General features: G+C 36.2%; 1 protein-coding gene across 1 annotated transcript in view; it reads right to left on the bottom strand.

Moving 5' to 3' along the window:
• The window catches only part of LOC129227815 (rho GTPase-activating protein 18-like), a 439,197-nt gene that overhangs the window by 240,885 nt on the left and 176,426 nt on the right, over positions 1-21,886 (bottom strand). Inside the window, exon 7 of the mRNA XM_054862428.1 lies at positions 14,387-14,440. Coding sequence (XP_054718403.1) covers positions 14,387-14,440 — 54 coding nt within the window. The remainder of the gene's footprint in view (positions 1-14,386; positions 14,441-21,886) is intronic.

Here is a 21,886-nt window from a genome sequence, read left to right as displayed (position 1 = left end):
AGTTTTCGTGTTGTCAATTTCGCAATGACGTCAGGATACAGATTCAGAGGCGCATAGTGCGTGAGAAGTTTCTGGCAAAAAATAAAAAGAAGAAAGTTTTGCCTTGTTATGTCTTTTCCCACAAACAGATATTAAAAATATCTAAAAAAGAGACAAAAGAAAATCTGACTGTGCTAATGCAACAGACTGTGATCGAAAAATGAAATGTACGAGGCTTAAAAAAACCTATAAAACTTGGAACATAATAATTTGCTATAATTTAAATTCTTTGGTTAAAATCAATACTTTTTTTTTTGCTAGGAAAATTAAAACTAGCAGCCTGTGGCGGCTGCCTAATGGATGAAAATTTTCTGAAAATTGACGCTTTAATTAATATCTTCACCAATTGAAGACGTACTCAGATGAGTTTGAACTATCCAGGACCCTCGTAAATTTTCGAATTTTTCGATACCTGGTTCGATTCTCAATCCTCTGCCATTCTTGATAAGTTCGAGTGAGATACATACAGAAATAGATGCTGTCGGATATTAATATATAACGGGAGTTTTCAAAGTGGGTGCCCCAGAAAAAGGAAAGAGGTGCCGCTAAGTGACAATGATATCAAAATTTCATACATATAAAAAATGGACTAAGGTGCTGTCATAAACTTCTAATTCTCCAAAAGGACGCAGCGAATCTGAAAAGTTTGGGAACCCCTAATACATAAGATAACGCATGAATGTAAACAGGGGTTCCTATCCCCCCCCCCAAAAAAATACGAAGACTACTTTTCCAAAAGCAAGACCCCCAAAGCACAAGAAAAACACCTCCGAAAAATTCCAATGGCGCATTTTACGCCATCATCTCTCTCCCCTCCTCCATATTTATCATGCGCAGAACTATTCAGCGCAACATTTCTTTTTCTTTCTATCGGCACCATGTTGTGTCGTTTTCTATTTTTTTAGTTTATTTAAAAATCGATCGCTTTTAAGCCACCATCTTTCTACGCCATTTTCGGATTACACTCAAGCGTGGTACTCATAAGCACCACGCTCTTCTTTAGTGATGTTTTTCAAATTGTGTGAAAAATTCGTAAGCATTTTTTGACTAGAAAATCGACCGTCAAGATATGACGGATGAAAATTGCTTCTGCATCTGAACAAAACAATTGCTTGTTTGGTGACATTTTGATAGTTGAAATTTTAACCCTAACTCCAATGGAATAACCTCTGGAAGATAACGTTAATAGTTAACCTTTTTCGTTTCTTCACTGTCCTTAAATTAGTCTAACCAGTTAAACAATTAAGTAACCGGCTCCAGTTCAGCCTTCTCAAAATAAAGCACTTTCCTCCATATCAAATATAACGAAAAAATTTTATCAAATTATAAACAACTTATTATTGAATTCTTTGTGCTTCAACAACGAAATAATGCTGCCACGCATACCGTGCCACGAGTTTCAGTGTTAGGGACGTCAAAGCTTTACTCGATCAGTGATTTCGGTTATGAATCGGTGAGAATGTATGACCTTAAACCATGTTAGTACAAGAATACAAAATTTTTGTTGAAATGATATTTTGTTATTAAAAAAAAATGTGTTACATTTTAATCACAATTCGTACCATTTGGAACACTTTGCGTTTTTATTACAAGTGAACCATTTTTGTATGCTTGCATTCAAACTGTACTAATGAAGATGAACCAAGGGTTATGTGAAAAAATTGGATTTGTAAACGGGTTCCTTTTATCAAAGAAACTAAGAAACGCTGCCTTAGAGAATGAAGAAACCCAAAAGATAAAATGTCGAGAGAGAAAAAAATCATTTTACCAAAAATAGAAATACTTAAACCACTACCGCCTGAAAACTTTCCATGGTAAAACAGATACAAAACTCGGGTGCTGAGGTCCCATGTTCGCAGCTAGGGGCCAATTATGCATCGTCTGCGTTCAGAAAGGGGAAAAGAGAATTTTCTGAGGTTAATGCCTCGAAAATCCGTTCCTTTTCCTCCAACTTAACAGGAGGCATTTGCGTATATATATCTATACACACCACACCTGGAATCATTCAATCAGATATCTCAAAGCTCCAAGTTGGGATACTTGAAGTGAAAGTTAAAAACAGGTATGTTGTTTTTGTTGATTAAAATATTCCGTGATTAAAAGTACAAATTCAAATTTATTTTGTTTCAAAAATTGCGGAAAAAACATTTTTAATAATCATAGCAAAACTTAGTTACATAATACAGTTTTGTAATATTTATTTACTTCTAAACAAAAAGTGTATGTTTGATTCTAAAACCTTATTACGAAAAATCGCTAGAAAATAAAAATCAAAGAAAACCAATGACAGTGAAAATAAAAGTTACGAGTTTACAAATTTCTTCTTGCTGAATTTAGGATGTTAGTACGAAATTGGCATTCCCATTTTTGAAGAATGATAAAATGTGTTGACAAATTGAGAAACATTATGTTATTTAACTTTAGATCTGAAAGTGCCGTCAAAGCTATACAACACAAAACACATTAACATATACGAAAAAAAAATAATAACAAAATTTAAAAAACACAATAACTGCTTTTCATCACCGTACATTTGTAGTTTTAAAATACTATAACATCAGCTAACTCAAAACTTACTAGGAAAAATTAAACCTCTGCATTTTTTTAAAAATAATTTTAAGTTTAGTTTGGAACTTAAGTTATGTAAGGTACTAAACCAGGGCTATGGAGTCGAACTGATTTTGGGGTAAATGAGTCGGAGTCGTTCGAAAACATGTCGACTGCGACTCCGGGCTTCTTTTTTTTCTTTAATTTTACCCTCCTCGCATTTTTTAGAAAACTGACTACCAATTAGTTTGATGACACGCATGAAGGTCTACTAATAAGAAAATAACTGTCATTTTGGAAACCAGCTGGCTTGATTGTTTATCGAACTTTCTGCAACAGCTACTTATACGCCGTCCACCAGTTTGCTTGTTTTTTAACTTTATTTAACTAGATAGCAACTGTCAGCAAACATTTTTGTTGCATAAAATTTTCTAAGTAATCACTTTCAAATAAAAAAAATAAAATAAACAATACATTTTTTACCTTAATCTCAGTTATAAAATAGTAAAAGGGATGTATGTATCACTTGAGCAAGTCGGGAAACTTCTGAGGTTCCTTCGTAAATTCAAATAAGAAAGTGTTGGTACGGAAGCGCGAATCCAAATATATGATTGATTGATTACAACACTTAATAATTGCAGTTAATCTTAAAATCTTTATATTTCAGGATTAATTCTAAAACTGCCAATAAAACTAAAATTGCAAATTGAGCCAAGGAATGGTTATACGTAGTAAAAGTTATTTGTACAAAGCTATATACCACCGCATTTTATGTAAAATTGGCTCCAGACGTACTTTTACCCAACGCCTACTCGCAATATAGTGCAATATTTTCGTTGAAATTTTAGAGATGAAATTTAAGATTTATTATTCGATAATATTTTTAGAATTAAAGTATTGATATTTGTCACCCACCAGATGGGTGTCACCCGGGAGGTGAAGGAGAGACTGCCCCCCCCTAAAGAAAAGTTTTTTAATTTAGCAAAAAAGTTTTTTTTTCTCTCTCAAGTTACAGCTTTAAAAAATTGAAAGCTCAGGATCAGATCAAGATCTATTTGTTAAACATTAAAAGAAAGCAAATTAATCCTTTTCATTTTGTTAAAAAAATGGGATTTTTAAGTAATCTCAATTTTAAAATCACAACTATTGGATAATTTGATTTTCAAATTGAATTTCTAACTTGTATGTATTTTCGGTTTACAATAAAATACGACGCTAAAATTTCACAAAACGGAATTAATGTTTCAATATCTGTTTAGGGGGTTTTCCCCTAACTTTGGGGGAAGGAATTTGAAAAAAAAAATAAATAAATGAATAAATAAATAAATAAAAAAGTCGGAGTCGGAGGTTTCAAAATCCAGGAGTCGGAGTCGGCCAATTTTCTTCCGACTCCGCAGCCCTGCATTAAACCCCTTCTTTAGTATGCAAAATAAATAAATGAATTAGTAATTAATTAAATAAATAAAGATTTTTAAACAGTTCGCAATTAATACAAAATCCCTGTTCATCACTCTGGTGATCAATTTTTAAATTGTCCTTCAATGTATTCGAACGTTTACCAGTAGCGTTAAATTAAAAATTTCAACAAAAGGATTTCCCATAACTCAATAAAAGTTTATTTGAGACATGAAGAACGTAATTCAATCGTATTCGATAGTTAGTTGAGTTTCATCTGTAGAGTTGACTGAAAACTAAACATCGTTTTAATATTCTTTTTGTCATGTATTTTAAATTTTTAAATCATTTCATGTAACAGCTCAAAATAATTTATTACAATTTGTTAAAGCGACTTAGGTTCTGAAAGCCTGTAAAAACAAAGACTGAAATCGGTTTTGCCATATTTAAGAGCTTTCGAAACGAAAGCATTGTTCTTTTAAATTTACAGAAATTATATCATTGTTACTTATACAGTCGGACTCTAATTTAACGATTTTCGCGTTTTAGATAACTTTTCCTTTTCCCCGTCTAAAATGAAGGCAAAAACTCCGATTTACGTAATATTAAACCCCCAATTAAAGAATTATTTTAACAGCCGAAAAAACGTTTTTTGTTAATTTGAGTTAGGAACTATTGGATTGTTTTCTAAATGATAAATCCACCTTGTGCGAAGCAGAAAAAGACTTTTCTTGGAATCAGCACTGTTTGACGGGCGAGTAGGCAACCAATGAATAGCCATTCTGTTGCTGAAAGCGATTTTTCTAATACTTTACATGGAATAGAAACTAAAAACATATCTCATGCAGCAGGCAGTAAATGACAAAGTAATTTATTCTCTCCATAAAATCGAAAAAGAACTTTTTCGAGTAAACGATCAAAAAAAATTGTCAAAATCTATTTTACAGTACAACAAAATTTCAAACTAACTAGTGTGTAATCAATCGCGGAATGCTGAATAAAAAGTTACACTTTCTAATTAAGAATATTTTTGTGCCGTTACTTATTGGGCTAAAAGTTAAAAAAAGTGCAATTTAAAAAAAAAAATTCGCACTTAGATATTACGAATAACCCCAATTTAACGTATAAATTTTTCGGTGAATTCGGGGCCGGAATCAAGATCCGACTGCCTTTTAAAACACATCATATTTATAGCCGGAATAACTTTCACCGATAATTTTAAGGGTTAAACAAACTACCAATCAAAACCGTAACGTGTTCTTTGTTTCGGGGATTGTTTTACCGAATACTTTTCTCGTGAAATCTACATGATCAATTGCATTTTATTTCATTTATATATCTTTTCGATTTTTTATTGCAATAGGTTATTTGAAACAAATTTAAAAGATGAGATGTATCTATTTAAAGAACATAATCTGATGTTTACATTACATATCTTCCTTGTACTTCTGTTAAAAATCTATGTATTTTCGATATCTCAAAAGAACATATGTGCATTCGAAGTAATACTTCTGAAATTAATATCTTTTGACAACAATAAAAATATGCTATAGAGTTTGACCCTTTAAAATTTAAGAATTCCGTTGTTTTAAAAAAAATTCAGGTTTTCAAAATCAGAAAGAAAAGGTTAAGTTTATTTTGTAGGTGATACTAACAATAACTACAAAAATAAATACATACTGAGTTTGTATAATTTTTCAGTTAACTAAAACTTAGTTATTTAAATGAAATTGAAAAAGAATTATAGACAAAATAGTAATAACAATTTTTTCAGCAAAAAAAATGATAAAAAACATTTTTTGGAATGGTTTTGAAAGTTCGGGCAAAATCCAAGCTTTGATATCCTGCTCAAAGGTTTGTCCAGTTTATATCTATTTGAAAGTACTAACTTTGAATTTCAGACAAGAAATTTGAAATTGTCTTGTGTTATTTTTTTTCTCTAATTTATGTTCCTATTATTTATGAACAGCGCAGATTTTGAGGTTGAACTTTTCTTTTTAAATAGAAAAATATATATTTTGATCTTTAAGGTTCTTCTCAACATTAATCAAAGTACTGCATCATTCTAAACGGACTAATGTATTGTACAAACGGTCGCCCGGACGATTACAAGAAATCCTTGGGGACTCCTTTTTAAGAAAAAGAACCTTTCAGAAGTTATGCTACACTGATTTCTCCTATGAAACTAAAAAATAATTTATAGGCTGCCTTTTTTTTCTGGTTCCTCAGATTTTAGTTCTTATGGTAATGGGCCATTCCACATAAAAGTCAACTGCTCGACCTGCACGTGAAGGTTCATATATTTTATTAAAAAGTAATAATTTTAAAGGGTAATGACGAATTTTTTTGCTTAAGATATCACACATTAATTTGTAATCTGAAAAGCAGAAAAATTTGTTCATAATATTTTAAAGTATGTATTATTTTTAAAAACATATATGAGGCGTCACGTGTGCGTTTTCCTTGGAATGGCCCTAATGTTGCTTCAAAAATTCAAGCTAGTCGGTCAGGTGATCAATACTTAGTACCTAGAAAAACAATTTGAATAAATCTCTATTTTGCACGCTGCGTATCAGGGCCGTATACAGGAGGGGGGGGGGGGGTCTTAGGGTTAAACCCCACCCTCCCCCGAAAAGTTCCTTTTGACATTTAAATATTTTTTTCTTTTTTAAATTTCCAAAAAATATTGTTCCAAAACTCAAATATCTTTTATATGTATATTTATTGCATAAAACACTTTCATAATAGATAACCCGACGACTTGAACATTAGCACAAATAGCGCAAAGCTCCGCATGAAAGTTTTTAAACCCTCCCCGAAATTACTTTCTGGTTACGGCCCTGCTGCCTATGCCAATAGAATCTTCTAAGTTCTGTAATCTTTAATTTCAGACATGGGATTAGTAAACAATAAAAGAATTTCCTTCACCTGGACTCTATTCCTTCTGGTCCTACTCACAACACAAATACAAGATGGCGAAGGTGTGGTGACTATGAAACTGAAAAAACTGCTCAAGAAGCTAATCCTGCTGAAAGCTCTTTCACCAAAGAAAAGTTTTACCATTATCCCCCTTCCCATTCCTCTGAGTCTGCTCATGAAAGACAAAAAGATGGAAGAAATGATGGGGATGGGAATGGAAAAGATGCCTGAAGCAATGCCACCCATGTCGTAAGTATATATTAAGTTGTTCATCACCGTATTTACCAAACTTATCACGTATCTCGACTCCGTTACACACAATTTTCTAATAAGTAAATAAAATTAAAAAAAAAAAAAAAAAAAACGACTGAGTTGCAAATGTAATCAAGAGGGAAAATTGAAAATCCTTTTCAAAGCCTTATACTATTAAAATCAATTGAAAGTATTTTATTTCATAGAAATTGGCAACAGATAAAAAATTTAAATCATTGTGTTTTCTTTCCTTGTCGGCCAACAATGAATTCGGTTATTAATCGTGTGAATAAAGGCATAGTCGTATTTAAAATCTGCTTTAAAAAACGTATGCGAATTCTATGTCACATGGAAACTCCTAACACGTTCTATCAGAAGTAGAAAAAAACACTCTTTATTTTGGTATTAAATTTGTAAATTTTTAAATATATTTTCACTGCAAAAATTGCGAAAAACCTTTTAGAGGTTTTTAATTAATATTTTCGTTAATTAATGTCATCCGAAGACGCAACCTATCTAAGAACACTCTCGATCAACTCTCCTTTCGAACTTTTTATTTATTTTTTTTTTTTCAAAACCGGTTCATCCGTTTAGGCGCTAGAGTGCCACAGACAGATACAAAGACACATCAAACTTATAACCCCCTTCCTTATGTGTCGGGGGTTAGAAACAATGAATTTTAATAAGATACAATTCTTTTTATTTCCTACTAAATAAATTTTATATCATTTCTTTCCAATATTTTTGAGTTAAAAACTTCCAAAAGACGTCGTTTTTAAAAAATGGTTTTTAAGCTTAAAAATGTATATGCAATAGGGTGCCGGGGAATTTAAATTTTACCTGCTACAGGACGCCCTGTACCCGCAGTGACGTCATGTGAACCAAATTGGAGCCACCGGCCAATGATACAGTTTTTCATGATTGAAAAGCTAAGTCATAGTTTAAGTATTTAGTGAAATGATATTTTATGAGACATTCTTTAGTACAGTGAGCGCCCGGTAATTGAATCAGTGGCCAGTTGAATCAGCTGCTTTAATGAATCAAATCTTCAAAAAAAAAAAAAAAAAAATCTAGCTTTAACAGTAAAAAACCAACGGGTATTTGAATCGAACACGTCGCTTAAATGAATCAAGCATGTGTGATTAACCATTTCTCACAAACACTTGAATCATCAGTGCAGTCTTTTTTTTTTTTTTTTTTGCAAATAAAAATTTGTAAATATAATTTTTTGTAATTGTTTTCTTTTCCGATGAGAAAGTACCAAAATCAATCTACTGATGTAAAAATTTGGCTTCTCAAAAGTCGAATTAATAGAGTATCAATTAATAAAAGTCTCGGAAAGATTACAAAGTGATGATTTCAACACAAGATAATGTGATAAATTGAATTTTTATACGTTTAGGTGCACAATGTTTTAATTTTTTTATATTTTTTTAATAAGGTTGTTTTTTAAATATCCTTGACTGCCTTAATTACGTGCTATTTGTGCTACATTACATTTTAATAAACGAAACAATGTTTATTTCTATTTCGGTGCGGGAGGGGAAATTTACATACGCTCAAAAAAAAAAAAAAAAAATAATAATAATAAGTAAATAAATAATTTTTAACCTTATAGCACAAGCAGTGCGGGCACAGCAAGTAAAAGATCAGTCTGCCTTTGTAAGAATGTGTTTTGCTGATTGCCCGGATTTTTGTTCATATGGAATGAATTTCAGCCCAATTAGTTCTTAGAGATGAGGTTGTACTGTATTAGAAAACTAAGACTGGCATTGATAGCTTAAAAGAATGGGTTGCTGAATCCCAAAAACCTCTAATCGCTGCGGTCCTGGAAAATTTATGTGTGTTAATAAGCAAAAAGTTACCGCCCTTAAGTTAGGGTAAACGCATAATTACATGCAATATACCGACAGCCAGCTACGACACACATAGACAACAGCTGTGACTACGTCCATGTTATGAACTCATCAGAATGGATTGGTATATAACCGAGCTAGAGGCGGGTGTCATCTCATTGAAGCTGAGAATGCCAACAAAATAGCAACTAAAATAAATTATGCACACCACCAATATATATGAAGGGGCGCCCTAAACTTTAATCTTTGAGGTGGCAGACATTTTAAGTTTGCTGAATGAAGCTCAAAATTTTTCTGAATGGTAAAATACGGGTATGTACACATAAGTATATTTAGTGAAAAGGAACATTCGGGTATTTAAAAATTGCTATATTGTAATTGTGTCCCCAAATTTGCCACATCTTCAGACAAAATGTGCCGGGAAAGGAATTTTTTCAGAAAGTCCTTGGGAACTTCTGTAACCTCCCATTGGGGCTCTCTGTATTTTTTTGTTTTTATATATTTTTGTATATTGCATGTATTTATGCTTGTATTTCCAAATTTCCATCACTACTCTATAAGTATATCCAGTACTGATCTCAATAGATAATATAAATTACTCATAGAGTATATTATTTTTATTAGGATGTACATGCCAAGTGGTGGAGACAAAATGACCATGCCCAGTACGAACTATGGCATGATTATGGGTAAGAGTCGAATGCCAACGCACCAAGAATTGATGATGATGATGCAAAAAGATATGATGCCCGCACAATCAGAAAGATTATTGATACCTGCACAATCAGAAAGATTGTTGATCCCCAGTGGAAGTTTCAGATTGATGGACGGAAGATGAAAATTAACTTGTAAATAAATGAATAAAAAATTTTTTAAAAAAAGTGCAATTTGTAATTACTTCATAATTTTGTTAATAGATGGCGACACTAAAAAGAGCTTTGCACCAGGAAATAGCTCGAGGAATGCTGGGAAATAGGCACAGACGTAAGAAGAAAAATAAGACACATTTGAAACAGTTTCGTAATCATTTCTGGTGAAAGAAAACCGAAACCTTAATGACTTAGTCACGGTAATTCCCCCTTTTTATAGAATTTCAAGATTTATTTTGAAGATCACTTGATGTTTCTAAACGAAACAAAGTTCAGTAGTGGTTAGAACTGCCCACTTGTGGACAATGTTACCCAAGCAAAAAAAAAAAAAAAAGGAAGAATATCAGCAATCGTAAATTTGTTTTTGCACGAAAATAAAAATGTATTTTCTAAAAGAGTTAAAACTTTCCTAATTTCATTGAATTTTATTAAAAGTAGCTTAACTCCTGAAAAAACTTTTAAATGTAAAAAAAAAAAAAAAACTTTCGAATTTTCAAAATTGATTTGAATTCTGAAATTTTGAATTCAAATTATGTTTTTCGCAATCACGAGTTGCGACGGGGCCCTACTCATTGGGGGCTATTGTTTCTAGAAACAGCTCCTGTCCCCCCAAGCCTACCCCTCCTCCTGGCCAGTTACGTGTGTATAGTTGTGTGTGTGTGTGTGTGTGTGTGTGTGTGTGTGTGTGTGTGTGTGTGTGCAGACGTGTGTGTGTGTAGGCACGCGTGCGTGCATGTGTAGGCATGTGTGTGTGCGTAGACCTGTGTGTATGCACGTAGGCGTGTGTGTATGCGTGTAAAGGCTTATGTGTATGAGCCAGTGTTGGGCATTAATCAATTATTTTTTCAATTGCCTTGTTAACTGATTAAAAAAGAAATTGCAATTATATTAATAGCAATTAAATTAATTGCAATTAAACTGTTACCTGTACTTTGCAATTAATTTAATTAGATTAATGTACGTTAATCGCTTTTCACAATTAAAATAATTGCAATTAATTTTTTTAAGTGTTTTATGAAACAATTAAAACTAACAATTAACTTAATGTATCAATTGGTACAGCGCAGCGTACAGAGTTCAAAGCATTATTCGAATTCGTATTTTCGTTCAGTGTTGATTGCTCGCTCGCCGCGTGAACTATTCTCGTCTTGGAAAGTTTTTTCCACACGTAAATGTTTGTGTTTTCATTAAGTGTTTTAAAATTGTGCAAATCATTGTTTTATAGTTTAACTGGGGGGGGGGGGGGGAATCCAGGGGGAGATCAGAAAGAAGGACATAACAGGGGACGTAAGATCTCAGAGGTCGCTCTGTTTATTTTTTTTTTTTAATCGTGTAATTAAGATGTATTTCTGTAATTTCCCTCAGATGTTCTTCGGACTTTTACTAGTACGGAAAAAAAATTTAATTTTTAATTGAAATATTCCTTTTTTTAGGATATTTTGCTAGAGCCACAAGATTTTTTGAGCAACGTCATATGCTGCAGTAAATAATTTATTGCGAGTAATTTAGTTACTGATACGTGAAATTCACCGCCAGCTGAGGCAGTTCTGTGCTAGCAAACATTAGCCAGGCACAAGAAAGTGTCTGTGCTGGAGATGGAAAATCTCTTAAGGAAGCCAAGAGTGCCAAACAAACTGGTAGTTAATATAGAATTAGCGCGGACCAGACGAGTGACCGAAGCAATGGTTCGGTTCAACTCGAGTATTTCATATATTTCTGCTTTAGCCCTGGCTATTGGGCGGTAATTTATTGAAAGTTACTGATATTTTAAAGATATTTAAAATGTCAGTAATCCAACGTTATTAAGCACAAAACTTGCAAATGATTGCAGACACGTGTTTCGGTGTTACAAGGAACACCTTTTTCAATGCAAAGAAGTGTGAGCTTTTGGATGAAAAGTCATCCGAGAAAAGCAACACGGTGGAACAGGAGGTAGTATAAATATCAAAAAATAGAAATTAAACAAAAACAAAAAAGATAAAATGACACACGGAGACAAAATTTATTATATAATTCCACCAGGAAAAAACCGTTAAGTAATAAATTTTAAAAGAAAACCCATAAACAATGCAAAAAGTCCAAAAATGAAACCACTCTTAATAAATTAGCAATAAATTTTCCAGCGGGAAAAACTATGTATGGAAGCAATGTATCAAATGGAGAAATGCAGAAAAAACAGAGTGAAGGATAAACATATTGGAATTAGTTAATCACAAAACGAAATGAGCGTGTGTGTGTGTGTTTGTATGAGCGCGTGTGTGTGTAGGACATGGACGCCATCGACGAGGAGAAACGGATTCCAGGAGGCAGTGCTTGGAGCCTCGCCTGCAGAGGCCGGTGGGCGGTGGTACTGGTGTCCCTGAACCAAGCTGAAAAAGGAACCAGACGCATAGGACGGTGAAATGAAAGCAATAAGCAATCGTGATTGCTCAAAAAAACGCGTTTTATTTTTTATTGAAACAACTTTTTTTTTTTCATCTCACGTTCATGTCCTACCCTACTTATGAAAAAGTAGCAAATATGTTTCTAAATATACGGAGTGTATCAGAACATCGTTTACAGACTTTCAGGGCAGATAGAGTAAATCTAGACGATGGGAAACCGCATAGCAATGCATGGTCGAAAACGCTTTCTTGGCGCGGTAGTGACGACACAAATCACCAAGAAGGCAAGACAGGAATAAGAGAAGAAAACATGTTTATTATCCGAAAGTACAACAAAAAACTGAGAAAAAAGAACATTAAGGAGTCAACGATCGTCATCAAAGTAGGTGTTCGAAATTACGACCCCGGACCGTGATGCATCCTACTACCACTTTGTCGGCAGGTGAAATGAAGCTTCATAGCGAGCGTAGCAACAAAAACCGCGCGTGCGCATGCTCCGTCATCTGATGCTTCGGTTTACGTAACATCTATCGTGTACACCAGACAAAAACTTACCAGCATTTTTGCTGTATTAAAAATAACAAACATGTTTTCTCCTCTTATTCCTGTCCTGTCTTTCTTGTGCTTTGTGTCGTTTATATCGCGTGAGGAAAGCGTTTATGACCATGCATTTGCGATGTGATTTCCCATCGTCTTTTTGTACTCTATCTGCCTTGAAAGTCAGTAGACGCTGTACTGATACACCCAGTATATGAACGTTTGTTGTTTCGATTAAAAATATGTAGTTTTTAAAAGGACTTCCGATTAATAGAAATAAGTTAAAAACAATAAAAAGATGTTTTTAAACATATCCGGAAAGTAAAAGACCGTGACAACATCCGTTGCTTATCTTTGTCAAACAATTTCGGCGAACTCATGAATAACTGTAATAACATTTTAAACTTTTATTTGAACAAAGTGTTCTATTGCGGAGCAAGTTTCTCAGATATGACCGGTACGACGGGCAATAAAATTAACCACATTTTTATGACTCAACTTGAAATTTAAACGGCATTTATTCCGTCTAATCAGTTATGTGGCTTTCGTCAACAGTCGAGAATGTTGCTTTAAAATGCTAAAAGAATAGGTGGTAAGTAATAAAAGTAAAACAGGAATTCTTTGAATGCTTACAATCAATGTTTTAATATTTCATTGGCGAGAAAAAAATTGAAATAGTACAGTACATTGAATAAGTACAGTATATTCTCGTTTATCCGGATCTCCGGATCAACTTTGCAGAGTTAAAAAAAAATTATATTCAATTAAATAATAATTATAAATTTCGACAGCAAGAACGGAACTATAAATGCTCTAAATGTTCGCTATTTATTTTGATTACATACACAACTCCTACATAGGGTCATGCAGTAAAATATAGTATTCTAATAAACAAAATGGCGTATTTGGAGTGTCAGTCCGACATCACTGCAGCTGAACTGCAAATGACGAGTCCGACCCCACCACTCCGGAACGTGTTCCGGAGTGACAATCTCATGCAATTTTGCTACACGGCATCGTTTGTTTGCTGTAATAAAAGATGAGTCTGTTTATTTACGAATGTTTCGATTATCCGTGTACACCCTCGGATTAATTAACACGGATAATCGGGAATACAGTGTATTTAAATATTATATTCACAGCTAGTTTGGCGGCAACGTTTTTCAGCAGCAACAAGAGATTTCACGAATGCAATGCATTTTTACTCGTAAGTTTACTTAAACATGTTTCCGATATCATGCTGCTACAACTGGACAAAACAACCGCCATAATATTACTACAAGCTTTTTTATACTAGTATAACTAACTAACAATTTAAAAAAAAATAAGACATCAATCAAAATCAAAACATTGTCATGAAATTATTGAAATCTCTTTCGTGACATACTTTATTGAAAACAAAAAAGACCTATAATCCCAATCGCTGAAGAATTATTATTGCTATAAATCACAAGATCTCTTCCGGAATCAACTGAAGACATACAAATCAGCTGACTTTTATGTAACAGTGCCTGTTGCCTGGATACGAACCAGCAGGGATCAACACAATTTCTATGAATGAAAAACGGGAGCAGGTAAATGCACTTACCACAAGGTCGCCGACGGAATTCAGCTTGGAGGAGATTTCTTGAAAACCCGTTTCCTGAAAGGAAAAAAAAAATACATCAAATTACCAAATGTGAGCTACATCCATAGAAATGGGAGGAAACGACTTTTTTACTCCACAACAAGATATTAATACAAAATTTAACCATTTTGCTTTTGACTGATATCATTGAAAAAAATGTCAATATTATGGGAGCTGGTCTGGAATCTTAAAACTTAGATATGTTTTTGTAAATGCAGTAGAGCTTCAATTATCGGGGAGAAAAATCGAATTACTAGGGGAAAAAAATACATAGAAAAGAAAGGAAGAAAAAACTAAAGGGAAAAACTAAATAATTTCAAATTGATTAAAATAAAAAATAGAGAGCTTTTAGCGTAAACTTGTTTATAATTTCAGGTAATGTCACACTGTGGAGTCTCTCGATTTAGTTACTCAGTTTGCAACCAGATGGCGGTACAGTCAGTAATTTAAAACTACTAATTTTAGTTACTACTACAGTGACTTCGTCTGCACTCTGCAGCAAAATAAGAAAAAATAGAGAGTTGTTACCGTCAACTTGTTTATTACTTCGGGTGATGTCACACTGTGGAGTCTCTCGATTTAGTTACTCAGTTTGCAACCAGACGATGCTACAGTCAGTAATTTAAAACTACTTAGAATTTTAGTTACTACTAGAGTGACTTCGTCTACACTTTGCAGCAAAATAAGAAAAAATAAGAGTTTTTACCGTCAACTTGTTTATAATTTAAGGTAATGCAGCACTGTATGATCTGCCGCTTTTAGTTGCCTAGTTTGCCACCAGACAGCGCAACTCCAGTAAAACAACTGAGAATTTTAGTTACCGGTAGAATAGCTTTATCTGCAGCAAAAGTAAATCACGAAATGAGGCAACCGCACATTACAAAGCAGTCGTAGTTTAATTTGTTTTATCTTTTGCCTTTTAGTGAACTATGATTTTAGTACTGTTTTCATACATAGTAAATTACTTTCGTAATAATACAAGCAGTACTATTACGAAGTTAACTTGTACTTAACAGTTTTCCTTTAAACTAATTTTTTTCCCCACTATTCCTGTACTATATCATCACTATTTGTGTACCTGAATCACTTCTTTGATTCATAAATTTTTTACACTACTAATTGGCGAAAAATAAAACGCGATCTTCCGCTTTTAGTTTACTTAGAGCGACCAGACGTTGCAGCTAGCAGTAAATCAAAACAAATTTGAATTTTACAATCCAATTAGCAGTAGAGTGGTTCTGTATGCAGCAAAATAAGAAAAAAATATTGTTACAAATCCTGTAAATAGTAATTATTGTAGTAACGTAACCTGTAAATAGTTTCCCGTAATGAATATACAACCCCTTAACATATGGCTAAAGTATACAATCCCCTATTCTTTTTATTTTCATTGATAAAATTTGATAACGGTCTACGCATTTCTCGAAGCAGAAAGAATGTTGTAGAAAATTCTTGGATGTTTATAAAAGCCGTTAGCGATGGATAAACAGTTGAGTTTCGATTGAGGATTTCGAACTGAGCGTGTGTATTTGCTCTGTTTATAGCGAGGCATTTCGCTGTGTTGTTTTCGTATTTGGAAGTAAATACGTGTGTAAACGTTGAGTTTACGGTGTTGTGTGATAATTGCTTAATTGCTGATGAATAATTTAGCAGTTGTTGAAGATCTTTCCTGTACATAGTGTAAATAAATTTCCTGTGTTTTTATCAAGAACTGTGTCTTCATTTCAAGAAAGTGGAAGTCGCACCGAATCCGTTACAATTGGCGCCCAACGTGGGGCCACTTCAGGACTTTCTTGCAGTAAGTGTGACTTTGGACATTTTTTCATAAAGACTTTTTAAATTTGGACTTTAATTTTATGGTGATTACTCGCGCAATGGATGAACAATTAAAACAACTGCTTGATGCAATCAACTCTGTGAAGAGTGATATGGCGGCTAATCAAGAACAATTAAAAAATGATATGGCGGCTAATCAAGAACAATGGAAAAGTGATTTAATGGTGCTGAAAAAGGATTTAGCTTCTAACCAAGAGGAAATTAAAAACGACCTTACTTCGGTAAAGACTGTGATGGAAAATAAATTTAATGAGATAGAGCATCGAGTTGATGCTTTTGATGAAAAATTTGAAACAGTAGAAAACCGTATCGCAACAGTTGAGAATCATGTGGATGAGAAAATTAAAGACATGGAAAGGAGATTGGCGACCGCGGAAAGCAGCTCTGTACAGTTTTGCGCTCCCACATCTGTTGCTCGACCGTCCATTAAACTGGCCACATTTGATGGGAAAAGTTCGTGGCAGGTGTACAAAACCCAATTCATGATAGTGGCGGAAGCGAACGGATGGGACTCTGCTACCAAGGCCTGCCATCTTGCAGCATCCCTGAGAGGTGACGCAGCGGACATTCTTCAGACCCTTCCGGACAGCCAGCTCCTGGATTTCGCCGCCCTCACATCTGCGTTGGAGCTTCGCTTCGGTGAGAAATGCCAGAAAGATTTCAGCCGACTCCAGTTGAAGTCCCGTTTCCAGAAAACTGGGGAAACCCTGCAAGAGCTTGCGGCGGACATCGAGAGACTGTCTCATCTAGCTTTTTGCGACTGTCCTGCGGATGTTCGAGACAACCTGGCACTCAACTACTACATCGACGGGGTTCGAGATCCGGAAATCCAGAAAGCTCTACGGATGGCGGATGTCAAAGACCTGAATTCTGCCGTTGTGTATGCGATGAGATACGAGGCCGCCCAAGAAGCAACCCGTGTGGATCGCCATCTAATCCGGACTCAGGAAGCTGATGAGTCTGATTCCAGGTTGTCCCACCTCGCTGAACTTGAGAGACAACTCGGTGACTTGACAAGACATCTGAGCAGCATAACAGCCCAAAAGAAACAAGAGCAGAAGTGCTGGAAATGCGGTAGTAAAGGACACCTGCGAAGGAGTTGTCCGGCTCGCCAAGCTACGCGAGGGAAGGAAATCACCACCACTAGAGCTCTGCAGATTTCCTCTTCTAGTAGTGGCAGTGATGGACTTTTCATTTACGCACATGTAAATGGGAACCCCTGCAGACTGATTGTTGACACTGGAGCCAATGTGACAATCATTAGGACAGATGTGGCTCGTGAATTTGGATTGAAACTGCTGTGGACATCGCCACGCGTAAGTCTCCAGACTGTGACAGGTGACAAAATTGAGATTGACGGTAAAGTGGACTTGGAAATAGTGTTTGGGAATGCCACCTACCATCATACGGCATTCGTCGCTAATATCACGGACCCCTTCATTCTCGGATTGGACTTTTTGAAGAAATATGACTTCACTCTCGACTTCAAGACTAATGAGCTGCATTCGATGAGAGAAGACATAGCCGTTTTCCCTGCAGAGAGTGATGTAAAATCCGCTCATCAAATAATAGCTCAAACAGATTTATCGATTCCCTCAAGGTCAGAATCATTAATACCTGGCTCCCTTGAAGAAAGCAATAGTTTTCGATTTGGACTCATTGAATACCCTAACCTAAGCAATAGCCTAAAAGGAGTACTGGTAGCATCTAAGCTTGTGGACCTTTCTAAGGATGTAATTCCTGTGAGAGTCGCCAACGTGAGTGAAAGGCCAAGGAATATCCGGAAAGGCGAAGTGTTAGCAACTTGTACTCCCGTAAACTGCATCATTAGAAGAATCAATTCCCCCGAGACTGTGTCTTCTGAGTCCTTGACATCGAAGTTAATTGGGAGTGCACCCTTATCGAAGGATCAAAGAACTGCTGCGGAACAATTGGTGGACGACTTCAAGCATCTGTTTTCATCTACATCGGAGGATGTTGGCCGTACGAATTAAACGCAGCATAGGATTTACACTGGAGAACACCCCCCTATTAAACAGCATCCAAGACGACTACCGTTCGCTAAGAAGGAAGAGGTTGAAACCCTCCTGAAAGAGATGAAGGAGAATGATGTAATCGAACCGTCATCCAGTCCTTGGGCCTCTCCCATCGTCTTGGTCCGAAAGAAAGATGGCTCCACCAGATTTTGTGTCGATTACCGACGACTGAATGAAATCACCAAGAAAGACAGTTACCCTCTTCCACGGATAGACGATACCTTGGACACTCTTTCCGGACACAAGTGGTTTTCGACCCTGGACTTGAAGAGCGGCTACTGGCAGGTTGAGATACACCCTGAGGATCGAGAGAAGACAGCGTTTACAACTGGACAAGGCTTATGGCAGTTTAAAGTGATGCCCTTCGGCCTCTGCAATGCACCAGCTACGTTCGAGCGTCTTATGGAGACAGTGTTAAGAGGACTCTCTTACGAATCCTGTCTGGTCTACTTAGACGATATCATCATCGTGGGACGCAGCTTCGAAGAACATCTGGCAAATCTTAGGAAGGTGCTGCAAAAGCTTAAGGAAGCCAATCTGAAGTTAAGCCCGTCCAAATGTAATTTGTTCCGCCGGGAAGTGAACTACCTTGGTCACATCATCTCTTCTGAGGGTGTGCAAACCGATCCAGAGAAGGTATCTGCTGTCAAGAGTTGGAGTCGTCCCGAAAACATCCATCAGTTGCGAAGTTTCCTGGGGCTCTGCACGTACTACAGGAAGTTTGTGAAGGGTTTTTCCAACATTGCACGACCTTTGCATAAGCTGACGGAGAGCAAGCAAAAGTTTGAATGGTCCAAAGAATGCGAAGATGCATTTCTACGACTGAAGGAGGCTTTAACCTCAACGCCTATCCTCGCCTATCCTCAGCCTGAAAAATCCTTCATCCTGGACACTGATGCGAGCAACGAGGGAATTGGAGCTGTTTTATCCCAAGAAATTGACGGAAATGAACATGTCATCGCTTACTGGAGCAAATGCTTATCAAAGTCGGAGCGAAATTACTGCGTCACCAGAAAGGAGTTACTGGCCATAGTGAAAGCTGTAGAACACTTCCATCATTACCTCTACGGCCAAAAATTTCTGCTTCGGACAGATCATGCCTCGTTAACTTGGCTTTTGAACTTCAAGAATCCAGAAGGCCAGATAGCCAGATGGATACAGCGGCTCCAGGAATATGACATGGAGATCAAGCATCGAAAAGGGTTATCTCACGGTAATGCTGACGCTTTATCAAGGAGACCCTGTCCTGAGAACTGCCACTATTGTTCCCGAATCGAGAAACAGTATGGAACGACTAGCCCTACCGCCTATCAGGTGACAGTGACTCCAACATCATCAGAACCTGATCCATGGAGTGATGACCAAGTTCGAAAAGATCAACTTGAAGACCCCGACATAAAACCAATTTTAGAGTTCATGGAAAGTGACAGTCGACGCCCTAGCTGGCAGGACGTTTCCATCTTCAGTCCTGCAACAAAAAGATTCTGGGCTTTATGGAACTCACTCCATTTACGGAACGGCGTGCTACACCGGAAATGGGAATCTGACGACGGTAAAACATCTAGGTGGCAGTTACTACTTCCCCGATCAAGGATTTCAGATGTTCTGAAAGAAATACATAGTAGTGCGACTGGAGGACATTTTGGTGTCTTGAAAACCCTCAATAAAGTTCGGGAGCGCTTCTTCTGGAGCAAGGCGAAGGATGACGTGGAGAAGTGGTGCCATTCTTGTGACGCCTGTGCTGCTCGTAAAGGACCGAAGAAGAGAAGCAGAGGGAAGCTACATCTGTACAACGTTGGAGCTCCTTTCGAACGAATTGGGATCGACATCCTGGGTCCTCTACCAAGAACTGCTGATGGGAACAAATACATTCTTGTTTCCATCGACTACTTCACCAAATGGCCGGAAGCATATCCCATTCCAGATCAAGAGGCTACCACCGTAGCAGAGACTCTAGTCCAACACTGGATCTCGAGATATGGAACACCTTTGCAGATTCATTCCGATCAAGGGAGGAATTTCATCTCTGCTGTGTTTAAGGGCCTATGTCAAATTCTCGGAATTGAGAAAACTAGGACAACACCACTACACCCACAATCGGACGGCATGGTGGAGAGATTTAACCGCACAATCCTGAACAATCTCTCACTTATGGTATCCAGAAATCAACAGGATTGGGACAAGAAGCTACCTTTGTTCCTGCTGGCCTACCGCAGTGCTGTCCACGAGACTACCGGATATGCCCCATCTCAGATGCTCTTCGGACGAGAGCTTCGGCTACCTTGTGATCTCGTCTTCGGTCGTCCTCCGGATGCGCCTTCATCGCCTGAGGAGTACATCCAGGATCTCCAGGCCCGGTTGGAAGACGTTCATAACTTCGCACGAGAGCGAATCAACATCGCGGCGGAGAAGATGAAGACCCGATACGACACAAGGTCTACTGGACATGAATTCAACGAAGGCGACAAGGTTTGGTTATGGAATCCCATCCGACGGAAAGGTCTTTCACCCAAATTGCAGTCGCATTGGGATGGACCCTACAAAGTCGTTAACCGACTAAATGACGTCGTAGTGAGGATCCAAAAATCACCTAATGCAAAACCTAGGGTTGTACATTATGATCGGTTAGCCCCATACTATGGCCATAGTTCATGAGTATTACGTAAACAACCATGGTTGATAACATAAAAGTTGTAGATAATTTTTTTTGCTTTTAATGTTTAGTAATATTTCTTGTTATTATTGTGTTTCCTATGCATTATTGGTTATTATTTAATGTGTGTATTTGTGAACATGTGATAGAAGTTTGGCACCTTTCTGGGGATTGTACTGCCCGGGACGTGCAGTCCTTAGGAAGGGGGCAATGTTACAAATCCTGTAAATAGTAATTATTGTAGTAACGTAACCTGTAAATAGTTTCCCGTAATGAATATACAACCCCTTAACATATGGCTAAAGTATACAATCCCCTATTCTTTTTATTTTCATTGATAAAATTTGATAACGGTCTACGCATTTCTCGAAGCAGAAAGAATGTTGTGGAAAATTCTTGGATGTTTATAAAAGCCGTTAGCGATGGATAAACGGAGAGTTAGTTTCGATTGATATTTCGAACTGAGAGCATTTTGCTCTGTTTATAGCGAGGCATTTCGCTGTGTTGTTTTCGTATTTGGAAGTAAATACGTGTGTAAACGTTGAGTTTACGGTGTTGTGTGATAATTGCTTAATTGCTGATGAATAATTTAGCAGTTGTTGAAGATCTTTCCTGTACATAGTGTAAATAAATTTCCTGTGTTTTTATCAAGAACTGTGTCTTCATTTCAAGAAAGTGGAAGTCGCACCGAATCCGTTACAATATATAGTTAACATTGACTTGTTTATTATTTAAGGCAATTTGGGTAGTGATGTTAAACTTTTCATTTTTCGTCAATTACCTTCATAATAGTACTAACAGTACCATTAGAAAGTTAATTTATACAAGTACTTGAGGGGAGTCAGTACACTAAATACTTTCAAAAATTCGATTGTTTTGACTTTTATATATTTTAAAACTCTATTTAAATAATTTTTAAATGATACAAACTTCGTG

This window comes from Uloborus diversus, chromosome 8 (assembly GCF_026930045.1).
Source record: "Uloborus diversus isolate 005 chromosome 8, Udiv.v.3.1, whole genome shotgun sequence".
NCBI classification, from domain to species: Eukaryota; Metazoa; Arthropoda; class Arachnida; order Araneae; family Uloboridae; genus Uloborus; species Uloborus diversus.
This window is presented reverse-complemented; position numbering and strand designations above follow the sequence as displayed.